General features: G+C 36.8%; 3 protein-coding genes across 3 annotated transcripts in view; 1 reads left to right on the top strand and 2 right to left on the bottom strand.

The window, feature by feature from the left end:
* Nucleotides 1–152: 152 nt before the first annotated feature.
* LOC130647775 (S-methyl-5'-thioadenosine phosphorylase-like) lies at nt 153–3,409 on the top strand. Its single transcript, XM_057453739.1, has one exon. It carries the CDS (start codon nt 709–711, stop codon nt 1,525–1,527), a length of 819 nt encoding a protein of 272 aa, XP_057309722.1. The 5' UTR covers nt 153–708; the 3' UTR covers nt 1,528–3,409.
* The window catches only part of LOC130648227 (uncharacterized), a 33,421-nt gene continuing 23,677 nt past the window's right edge, over nt 2,385–12,128 (bottom strand). Inside the window, exons 4-17 of the mRNA XM_057454264.1 lie at nt 10,464–10,857; nt 9,367–9,547; nt 9,033–9,180; nt 8,647–8,807; nt 8,113–8,298; nt 7,723–7,945; nt 7,116–7,329; nt 6,397–6,485; nt 5,989–6,069; nt 5,363–5,452; nt 5,071–5,108; nt 4,509–4,522; nt 3,940–4,238; nt 2,385–3,836 (exon numbers count right to left, since the gene is read on the bottom strand). Of these exons, the coding sequence (XP_057310247.1) occupies nt 2,385–3,836; nt 3,940–4,238; nt 4,509–4,522; nt 5,071–5,108; nt 5,363–5,452; nt 5,989–6,069; nt 6,397–6,485; nt 7,116–7,329; nt 7,723–7,945; nt 8,113–8,298; nt 8,647–8,807; nt 9,033–9,180; nt 9,367–9,547; nt 10,464–10,857 (3,570 nt within the window). The remainder of the gene's footprint in view (nt 3,837–3,939; nt 4,239–4,508; nt 4,523–5,070; nt 5,109–5,362; nt 5,453–5,988; nt 6,070–6,396; nt 6,486–7,115; nt 7,330–7,722; nt 7,946–8,112; nt 8,299–8,646; nt 8,808–9,032; nt 9,181–9,366; nt 9,548–10,463; nt 10,858–12,128) is intronic.
* On the bottom strand, nt 10,908–11,857 carry LOC130647774 (solute carrier organic anion transporter family member 4C1-like). Its single transcript, XM_057453738.1, has one exon. It carries the CDS (start codon nt 11,855–11,857, stop codon nt 11,012–11,014), a length of 846 nt encoding a protein of 281 aa, XP_057309721.1. The 3' UTR covers nt 10,908–11,011.

The following is a 12,128-nucleotide window of genomic DNA, read 5'->3' as shown; positions in this document are numbered from 1 at the left end:
TGCTTACTGTAAATACTCGTTTAAGCGCCTTGGAGCGCTTATTAAAATTTTGATTTTTAGGGTGGACGGTTATTAGTAAGGGGCGGTAAATCGAGAAAATAATTTTTGTATTACGTTAAAGCTTTCTTTTTAGGAAAATATAATGATCGTAAAATATAAAAACAATATATATAAATAACATGTCCATTATAAAAGTAATTACAAAAAAGGTGGGTTACTTTTTTTTCTGTCTTTGAGATGTCAATTTTGTAAAAACACATCCATGATTAGTTGGTCACGTCATGTGATGTTTGAGGGTAGCCGCCCTTTTGTTGATTCTTTGGATTTATTTCTACTGATTTCATCGTTGTGTAGCGGTTATTTCTTTTTTGATACCTTTTGTACTATTCTAATAATCTGCCTTTCGATTTTACGTATTTTGTCAGTGGCCTAACGTCCTATGACTAATTTTTTGTTGTAATTGCGGCTCATATGGCGTTAGTTGCTTGTTTGAAATTTAGTTGTTTTAAAGTTTGCATGCTGCTTTAAACCAACCCTTTTGTTTTTCAGCGCATGCGCATACTTTATAAATAATCAATCGAGCAAAGTTTATGGACCTTGGTGCACCGCACATGGGTTAATTTAGTCTGATAAATTAATTTAGTTTAGGTTAATTTAGTTTCCACGAAATTAATTTTATTTTTGCTTTAGTATAAATTATAAACAAACATGGGCACACTGAAAGTCGGCATCATCGGTGGTTCAGGGTTAAATGATCCAAAGATTCTTCATGAGAAAACGGAGAAGAGTATGACCACACCGTATGGAGAACCGTCATCCGTCTTAACGCTCGGACAAATTGAAGGTGTCGACGTGGTCTTACTTGCTAGACATGGTAAAGGTCATGACATCAACCCGTCGCAAATCAACTACCGTGCTAACATTTGGGCGCTGAAAGCCGAAGGATGTACTCATATCCTCGCAACAAACGCTTGTGGCTCACTGCGGCAAGAGTATAAAGTCGGCGATCTGATCATTTTGGATCAGTTTATCGACAGAACATTTTTACGGCATAATACGTTTTACTCTGGCAACAAGGAAGACCCGAAGGGTGTACTTCACATCCCAATGGGACATCCGTTTTGTGAAGAGACGAGAAAAGTCATGATAGCTGCCACGAAAGAGCTCGCCTTCGATTTCCACGAAGCGGGCACCATGGTCATTATCGAGGGACCGCGTTTTTCAACGAAAGCTGAAAGCAAGATGTTTGCGCTCTGGGGAGGAGACTTGGTTGGTATGACAACTGTTCCTGAGGTAACGTTAGCGAAAGAGGCTGGTATTTGCTACTCAAGTGTTGCCATGGTAACAGATTACGATGCTTGGAAGGATGAGGACCACGTAACAGTGGAGCAGGTTTATCAAACTCTAAAAAAGAATGCGGATAAAGCTACCAAAGTGTTAATTAAAGCAGTGTCTTTGTTGTCTAAGCGAGATTGGACCAAGGTAATCGAGGCAAACAAGAAAATGATTAGCAGCGGAATTATGTGAGTTTTTTGTGGTTTATATTTGGTTATTTTTGAAATTAATAGACAGCGAAATATTTAGAACGTACTTGGTTTCTAGAACTTTTTATGTTTTTTACAATTTGTATTTACCAAATTTATGTTGAGTTTAATTTTTTTTAAAATTTTTGTTCGTAATCTTGAGGTGCATATGCAAGGCGCAATTTGTTAAACACGCGATTTCTTTCCAATGTGTCGTGTGTAGTATATATATATGTCTTGTTATACTAAATGTGTGCTATAAGCCTTAATATATTAAGGTGGTTCCCTGGGAAACAAGGATTTTTTTCCAAAAAATGGTTTTTTTTCAAAATGCTTTGGCACAAAGTTGTATCATAATAAAATAGGAAGAAAAAAATTTCTTTTTTTAAATTTTTTTGATGACGTCACTAATTATGCGCATAATTAACAAATTATAGGCTAAAAACATATGGTATCTCCTAACAAGGATATCTCTAGGTAGACTTTTCCAATCAAGATAAAACTTTGCACATGTGTTAATATTGAGTAGCTGAAGGGACTGAGTGAATTACTTTTTTAATTTTTTATCTAAATCGCATCGGGTTGGCCACCAAACTTGACTTTTCCGGAAAAGAGAATATCAATGACAACATACTAGATTCTAGGAGAAGAAAAAATAGTAAAATTGAAAAACTAATTCACACAGTCCCTCCTAAATAGAATGAAGAACTGATGTTCAAAATTTCAGCTCAAAAGCTTGTTCCAATGAAAAGTTATCTTTGTTAGGAGTTCAAAAATCTGCAAAAATCTTGTTTTGAAATATCGGTAAAAGAAAAAAAACAGTTTGTATAAAAAAAAACTAATCTGTTCATAAACTAATAATTAAAGTCCAACAAAAGCACCATATCCATATGTTTCCCCTTCCTCAAGCAAATTCTTATCTTCATAACCTTTTCTGGCAGCTCTCTGCCTTTTTCTGTCATTTTTAACTCTGTCAGTAGACTTGCGGTTTGACTCTTTCACACGTTTTGTGTTAGCTTTACGAAAACCAGTTTCGGTATAATAACCAGGTTCTAAACCAAGTTTGGAATATACTGGTAACAGTCCTGTTTCTCCATTGTTATATGCTATTACTGCAGATGCTACTGCTGTTTTGAAAACAGCATTTCCAACATAAACTCTTTTAGGGCATCTTGACCAGATGACATTGTTGAGAGACTCATTTACGTTTTGTGTTTGACCATGAAGGCATTTCTTAAGTAGATCCTCACTTCCAAGGTCTTTGCTTGAAAATACAGGTGCAATGAGGTCTGAGACAACTTTATCAATGTTTAAATGCCCTTTGTAAGTAGATTCACCAGTTATCTTATCCCTTTGATATTTACACCAAGAGTTCTCAGTTCGGGGACAGTACATGTGACGCTTTTCTTCATCAGGTTCATTTGTCGAATGAAAAAGGACAGCAGCAACAGATTTACGCATAGCATAAAGATTATCAGTGTTCTGTCTAATAGCCATTCCATAATGGTTTTGAAGTGTATTCATGATCTTGTCTGTGAGTCTTCCCTTTCCTCTGCCAATGCCTTTTCCATCTGAAAGCTTTACACCCTTGTGGTCAGTTTTAATTTTTCGCAATCTGGTTCCGACACGTTTCTGTACATGCCCGATACATTCACCTTTGTTCAAGCTGTGTCCTGGGTAGGGATTTGTACTACAAAGTTCCACAAAAGATTTTGTGTCTCCGTCTCCAATGTAAAAAGTGTATCGGAGTTTGTGAGTTTTCACAGAGCGATGGTAAATACGTTTCAAGCCGGTAATCTCCATGGCACCAGAACTGCCTCTATGGTTGATAGAGCAAAACGCAGCATGATTTTCTTTCCACTCTTTATGCTTCTCAGAATGGGTGTCATTTGTCTTTTCCCAAACATCACACTCTTTACACTTTTTCGACATAACCTCAGTGTCAATACACTTTCCATCTGCGATCAATGTCATTACCCCATTAAGGGATGAAAATCCGCGCTTTTGCCAGGCGCCATCACCGCTGACAGCTATATTAGCGATATCCTCTTTATCAACACTACTTGGGTCATTTCTTTTTGTTTTCTCATGCACTTCTTTTGCTGCTGTAGCCATGGACTCATGTGAAGTCTGTACATAAGCATTGTGGACCAATGAATTAATGTTTTCAAATGTTGATTTTGTCATTGGTTGTGGCATAATCATGCATCTGCAAAATTTTTCGATGCCGCTGAAACCAATACCATTCTCACGAAATCCTTCTATTAATGTCATAACCTTTTCTGCCATTAACTGGATCTGGTTTATCACACTCTTTAGAAGAACAAAACTTCAAATTCCATGGGCATTCTGCACATGAGATTAAAAGGAAATGAGCCATTCCCATTTTGGCTTGCAATAGATGTTCCACGCTTACAGAAGCTGCACAGTCTGGGCATCTTCCTATCATAAAAATCAAAGACATTAACAAGTCACTCTCTATTATAATGTAACAGTTAGCAACAAACTCTTTCTCAATTGTTTCTGAGGTAGTACTACAATCTAATTTGGCAGCTGATGCTCCAGTTTGTGTTGACGGTTCAGGTTCGGTGAGTTCTTGGATTGGTTCTGAAGATGTTCCGTTTAATGTTGTATTGCTGGCTGTAACATTTGCACCATTAAAACCTTTTCTCTTCCTTGATCTTCTCTTCTGATAACTTTTCTTGTTAGCCATGACTTTAATTGGTTAAAAGAATCAAGCTATTTGTGTTTAAAAAATGGAGGAAGAATTTATGACCTTTCACCAGGAGCTCTAACTTTGAAAGCACTTCAGGATGGTTTCGGTGTATATCTTATAGTAAAACTTTGCTGTGCAAGATAGAACAGCCCTTTGGCGTCAAAATGGCGGCATTTTCACGCCCTTACGACTTTTTAACAAAAAGATATTGGCCTAAATCAGTTTCTAAGGACCGTTGCTAAGGAAATTTTCGAAATTTTAGGTTCTACCTGTATAGAAACTTCTGTAAAATTTGCAAAATTATTGCAGGACCTTGGAAAACCATTTATACCACCTTATAGCTGAGAGAATAACCTTTCCAACAGTATATAATACTCAATATTGAAAAAAAAATGAAAAAGGGCTTTATTTCCCAGGGAACCACCTTAAAATTTAATGCATCGTTTTTAGCTTTGATTACCATGACAGGTACCATACACGCATTTTTGTATATGTATCCAAATATTATCAAGCTCATCATTCTTCTTATTTTTCTATCGTTTTCTACAATAAACCTATTGTATTCATTTTAAAATCCCAACCCGATTTTCCTTTAAAGCATATTGTTATAAAAAGCGTGTAATTAATTGTCGGAGATGATTTTGAACGATAAAAGAAAAAGAAAAATTTCAACATTTCTTTCATCTCTAGATTTAAATTTATTCTGTTTTTTTTTTGTTTTTTTTTTTGAAATTTTAAATTAACAAACAGAGATTTTGCGGCATTAATTATTGCGATTCACAAAGTCAGATGGCATTTCGTGATTTTGAGCAAAAAACCCGCAACATTTACGTCCACATGACTGTTGACGAGACAACCCAATGGATTATCTGCGAACATAAAATCATGAAATTTTAAAGCAAGAATCTGATATGGCCCCGTTTACTTTTGCTTTGATGCTACCGCCATGTCGTTCCGTCATACGCCATGCGGTACGCCAAAGTTCTTGTATGCAAAGTATTTATTACAACCACACAACAAGTAAAAACCAGTTAAGTCTCAGCCAAAATAAAGTCTAGCAAAAATTTAGTTGATGATATATATTCGATAACTTGCAGCTGCAGGTCATACCCTCGTCTCATGCTGATAAAGTCAGATTCTCTATTTTGTCGTCATTGCGCGAACAATAAACGTTAGCATGATAACCGCTGTGCCCTGTGATGTGTCCTGTGATCTGACAAATAACAAACACAGATAACAATGTAGAATGTCATCTGACCAAGAATATCATCCGTAATAATGTGACCAAATATATCCTTTTAGTGGACTGATACACGCGAGCACCGTAGCACAATAACTAGCAATGCGCTGTTTCATTATCAACGGAGTTTTATCAACACATGTCCACCCAAACACCAGTGTTACCAAAGATGTTGCAATTAAAAAATCATTGAAATAGGAAGAGTGTGTGCAATGGGAGAGTACGTTTATTATTCGAAGAATTACGGTAGAATACGAGCCATTAATATTGTTGTTGCACAAAGGGAATACCGTTATTTAGTGGAAACTTCTTGTTGTGAATCCGGTTTCATTTACAGAGTCAACACAGTCTTCTATTTTTACTTTCTCCGGTTGTTCCAGCTTGTTATTAGGATGGTATTACCTGTTCTAACTCATTCAGGTGTTCTGGAACGTTCTCCTATTTATTGTACAACAGAGACCTTGCAGAATAAAACAAAACCCCTATTTCAATCTAATCAGATAAATAACCAACATAAAACTGTATTTCACACTCGGAACATTTACATAAGCAGATTCACCCAAAGTGCGAGTAATTGCAAAGGTCGTGTACTATTTTATAAATAAAAATATTCAATAGGTCCTGGTAACTAAGTTGGGGTAATTACATTAATTACTTTAGAAAGACTGGAGCCTTAGTTGCTTTGATTAATTTTAAAGTCACTAAAATCAAGTAACTAAAACACTTCTCAATTCAATGTTCTGTTAGCCAGGAGACCCAGCATAATTTTTCTTACCACCAGGAAATCGGAATTGAAATCGAAGTCTCAAACGATTTTTCTGCGGTCAGTATACTGACCACGCTTTTTGATTGGTTAGTTTTATTTACGTGGTCAATATCAAAAATCTTTTGTTTTAAGCGCTAATGGCCTCACTGACCTGAACAAACATAGTTCTTATATCATTTAAGAGGGTAAGACGTGACCACGCCGACTTAGTGCTGCTTAAATGATTCAAAACAGGGTTTGCTATAAGGTAGATTGGAATTTTAGGGATTTGATCTGACTACGACTAAGCTTTCGTTTCATAAAAACTTCATTTGATGTCCTCAAAGAAAGCTTAGTTAACCAGGCTAATATTCTGTGTAAACTACACACAAATAAGAGCACGTATTTATCTTCATCTTCAATCTTGTATTTAGTATAAATTACAGTATTTGAAAACAGTTTATAAAAATATAAATAACCCGTGTTAAATATTTTCATCATACAAGATTTCGGGTAGGAAATCGGATATTATTAGTTCATTATTATATTTACAAAATATTTTTTACAAATATAAAAGTACGTAAGTCTTTTGGAAAGTTAAAATCCACGAAAAGAACGCAAAACTGGAAATTTAAGAAATTTTAATATGTTACTGGACAAAACATTGTCGGGTAAAAATTACATTTTTGACCGACTTAAATTTTGTCCAGCGAGCTCTGCTAAGCAGAATCTGGAGAGATTTTATTTGATAAGTACTCGAAATTGATTGGTGGGCTAATTTTTGCAACGGGTAGTGGTCCAGTCGTACTCAAAGTTTATTGTGGAATAATTTTGTGAATCCTTTTGTGGAATTTTAAATTATTACGTATTACTAAATGCGCAGAAGCCTACATAATCTTCCACTACTAGACACGCTATGTCCCAAGTAAATCATATCAATGTTTTTGTCTCTCAGAATCATCTCACTATCATTCGCATCAAGAAAAAAAAACTGAAATTGTCCGCCCCTATCGTTTAAGCAAAGGTTGTTTAAAGAAGCGTTGTTTGAAAAAAATGCGAATAGCGAAAACAGTAACAAGACATCGCAACGAAGAACAAAACTCAACTAATTCAAACTAATTTATGTACTGGTTTCGTAACAGAGATAATATACGCCGTTACGAGGCCGCGTAAAACAGTTTCGCCATTATCAAAAATAATAACAAACACGTTACTACAAAATATATGACACTGTTATGGCAAACAGGTACTTTTACGACAAAACGTTACCACCACCTGGGTGGGTTTAATATATAGAAGAATATTTCTGTATGTTTATGACACCAGATTCCAGCTGGTTGGAAATGTTTTTTTAGGATTATAGAAGTTTTTAAGAGTCCTAAAGTTCATTTTCTGTTGTTGGAAGCATAAAGAATGGAATACATCGAGTTACAACAAGCACCCAAATACCATCTTAGAATACCCATAATTCACTGCTCACCATTATGATACCTGGTTACACCTTCACTGCGTCCGATGAGCTACCATCTTTATTCACAGGTGCGGAATTTGCAATATTATCACCAGCCATTTCTTTCATATTGTACACGTTACCATTGTTTTGTTTTTCAGCGTCCACTTCTATTTTGCGATTTGCCGGTAGCCGGTAAAACTTGTACGCCAGAAAAATGAATATGAAAGAAAGGAATTTGGTAATAACACCAAGCGCAAACATGTAATATCTAGAAGCAATAGAGAGAGAGTTATGGTGAGTGTTTATCACAGAAGTAGTACTGTCAGGGATATGATAATCATTAAGGTAGAGTAGCGTAATAACGGCTCAGGGGCCACACCACCCTGGGGACGAGGTTGAGAGTAGTTATCAAGACGAATAAATCTCTATCTATACCTGAAATCGGCGTTATCGTATTCCAAACAACTTGTCGTATCTCCGCTACATTCATCAACATGCCACAAGTCACAACTTTCATCGATTAGCTTTCCGAACATTGTCGGAGCTGGTATGAAGCCAAGAAAGCGCACAAACACCTGCTGGAAACCCATGGCAAACGACCCTTGCCCCTCCGGAACCACTCTATAAGAACGATACAACGTTGAACTTATTTTAAGAGGGTTAAGTCGCTAAGTGTGGCCAGAAAAAGTTAAAGAGGTGCTTTGTGCTTATAAAATCTTCCAGGAGAACTCCATGAAGGAGAACGCTTATTAAATCTGTTTCAGAAAAAAAAGAACGGTTAAGAGCTCACTTAAGTATTCACGCAAGACAGATCTTTCTTGCAATGCATCCAGGACTGGTTTACCCAGATGTTCCAATTGAAGAACTTCAGATATATAAACTAGCTATTAGCCTTTGGTTTCTGCGATTGAATTTTACAAATAAGAAAAATTTGCGCGTGGAACAGAGCGACAGTAAAAATAAACTCACCTGAAAGTAGCATTCAACATTGGTACGTTATTCATGAAGGTGAAGAACATGAGGAGAAAAGCAGCGAGGACGAAGATAGGGAAGAGTTTACATTCAGGTTTACATCGCCCATCAACAGCATGCGTGACTTCAGGTGGTAAACAACTGCAATTGTAGAAAGACTAAATAAAAAAAGAAAGGGATATGTAAAATAAACATATAAACTTCTGCATCAAAAGCAGGCTCGACGACAATCTATATCGGTTCTTCTGGTTTATATCCCAGCGTCTTGTTGATCACATAGCAAAAAATTTAGAGGGACAGATTTGATTTTTGATGACTATTTAAGAGCATTGTCCTATTTCAAAATACAAATATTGAAAGCGAAGAACAAAATGTTCTCTTACGTCTCCAACTTGATGTTCTTTCGCACATCCTGCATGACAAGGAGAAAAATACGTTTTCTGATCTTCCACAGAACACACTGGTTTATAATATTGCGTGCTGCATTGACAGTGACTATTACAAGCACTTGACAGGCTGACATCTCCAGTACTAAACGAAACACAAAAATTGCATTAACAAAATTTCAAGTTCTAGTTATTTTATGGAAGAGTTTCTTATTCAAAAAAAGTGCTGATGTTCATTCTGACTTTCAGCTAGTCTTTAATACTGTGGCATCTTTGCGACTTTGATTTTTACATACATTGAATCAAAAATTAGTAAAAAATAACACCACACCTGTTATAATAGTGTTGTCCTTCAGCCCCTACAACCTTTCTTCCTTCACAGCCAACCAAAGCTGCAGATACACACAACGCAGCCACAAACGCCATCACCGTTGCTGCTTTTAAAGTTTGCTTGCAAGTCCAACCAAATCGTTTAGATAGATAGCCCCCAAGAAATATGCCACCTGCAGCTCCTAGAAGAATTTGGAAATATTTTCGGACATCTGAGTGTATTACAAAGTTATTACTTATTAGGCGTGAAAAGCTGTCGTATAAAGTGAAGATCACGATGGCCACTCAATTTGTTAGCATAATTGAAGAATATTTAGATATATGTGCATTAAAACAACACGCTATAAAACAGCAACACAGCAATACAAGATTTCTTTTGACCGAACTCCGTTGTTCCCGAATTCAATAAACAATTCGTAAAGCAAGTAAATGAAAAGAATTCTTCCTGAATTTTATAAACTTCTAAGTATACTCAATAGAACCAATTGAAGTCCTGTTTGTTTATTAGAACTCTGCCGCCCAGGGCGGTTTCAGGGTGTTTATTTAAAAGGATTGATCTTGACAGTCCGATCTTATTATGAAGTGTCACGTGTGCAGAATCAACCACTTGGTAGTTGCTTAATACTTCCCAACGTAAGCTGATGATGATACACGAATCGATTAGTTGCTTTTAATTAGACCTGCTCATATTGCGTACATACAACGGGTGCTTATTGAATTGGCACGAGGATACTGTTTCTTGAAAGATAATTTTTCACATTCGTCCCTAATTCCGCAAATTCAATGCCGCGAATTTTACGCTTTAGCGATAAATGCACTGTATTAGTGAGTGAATTTCTACAAAACACTTAAAAATGGTCGAAATTACGCGAAATTCGCTGGTAACAGAACCTCGATTCCCTGCAAACACGTCTCCTCTTAAGGGTCGCAGTGACAGAATGATTTTGCAAAATCTCTCTAATAATAGCCGTCGTCTGTCTGTGTGTCCGCGGAAGGCGCGTCCTGTTACGGAACACGAAATGTGATACATAGAGGAGGACGACCCCGGAATTTTGTCTACGGGTTAACGACTAGTACTAAAATTAATAGTAAACTAACCTGGTATAACTATCAATCCTGTGTACAAGGCCGAATTGGATGCAGTGAAATGAAACTGTGTTTCTATAAACTTTGGAATGAAAGTTGAGAAGCCACCAATTGCTAAACTTTCAGAAGATATAGCCAAACAGATACATAAATACGTGGGATTTTTCAACAACGCCAGTGTTGCCGGCCATACTGACTTAAAGTCATGATTCAAATTCTTATCAACTTCGACAGTATCTTCGAGTTCCTTCTTCCGCTCGCGAACAGCCTGTGTGTTTGGAAAGAGTCTAGGAAAGCCCAGCATTGGGATGACAGGGATTAACAAGATAAAGGCAGCTACCAAATAGCCTATCCACCATGCTCCCACCCAGTTGCGATCGGTAGGTTCCAGTGACGAGCCTTCAGGCTAAAAGAAAACATTCAGCAAGTTTAATGCTCAAGCTATTGTTGAGATTTGCTTTAAGAAAAGATAAACAAACAGACAAACAAACAAACAAACAAAGCGGTGGGAAGTAGTTTTATGACTGTTGTGATCAATACTTTTGTTTGGGATATGGGCACTAAGTTGCTGATACCTGTTTAATATCAACGTAAATATTAAGTATCGGCTTTCCCAACATAAATCCGGCAGCTGGCCCTAACGCCGAAAACGCCTCCATTATACCTATGTACAAGCTGTTTTGTCCACGGTCGGTTGTTTCATCAATATGTGCAAATCCAAGGCCGTATAGTGGCACCGGACCTAGCGCCATTATAGAACCACCAATAATAAAAATAAACAAATAAATTTGGTTATCGATCCTTTGTTGACATTCAGAATTTTCGCCTGTCGTATTTCTGGCCTGGCATGCATCAGTGACTCGTTCAACACCAACTTCATACGGTGGTGAAATAAACTGCGGGATAGTTGTTATAACAATTCCGAAAATTAAAGTTATAAATCCAAACGCTATCGCACGTGGTCTATGGCGATGACCATAATAGCAAATGGAGCAGCAAAAGATAGCAGCAGTAATATCAGCGAATGTAGTAAGGAGGGCAACTTCTGTCGATTTGAACTCGTATCTTTTTTCAAGTGTAGTGAGAAACGTGCTGATCATCCCAATAGAAACCATGCCTTGACCAAACGTACACACGCAAATAAACACTAAGAAGGAGCGTGTATTGTTGAAACGTTGCAGAGAGTTTGGTGTAAATTTTCCCCAACCATATCGTGATGTGATGTTCTCCACGCCTCTATATTTTACTTCGCTTGGGCGCCTCTCTATCGTTGAATTATTCAGTAAGGCCTGTTTTACATTAAATTTTTTATCCTTGTCAAACGCTTGTGTTACATTAGAGCACATCTTAGCGATAATATCACCCTTTTCTACAAGTGATTCACCACTAACGCTCTCACAAACCATCCTTAATGAAACGCTACACTTTGTCAACTCGCTTAAAATGTCAAAAAGCCTCGATACACATTATTTTTTGTCTTTTTCTTTGACAGAACAAACATCCCGAGGTCAATGTTTAACTAAATGTACTCCTTTGTTTTGTAAACAAAAAATCCAATTTTCTTTTCCTGTGACACGTAACGCTGTGAAATTTTTGAGATCTGTACATACATGAGATGAATAATAATAATAGAGACGTTTTTTTTAAAAGTGGTGTAGCGTTAACCTTCCAATATGT

The sequence above is a fragment of the Hydractinia symbiolongicarpus genome, chromosome 6 (assembly GCF_029227915.1).
Source record: "Hydractinia symbiolongicarpus strain clone_291-10 chromosome 6, HSymV2.1, whole genome shotgun sequence".
NCBI lineage: Eukaryota > Metazoa > Cnidaria > Hydrozoa > Anthoathecata > Hydractiniidae > Hydractinia > Hydractinia symbiolongicarpus.
Note: the sequence above shows the minus strand (reverse complement) of the source record. Positions and strands in the feature narration are given on the sequence as shown.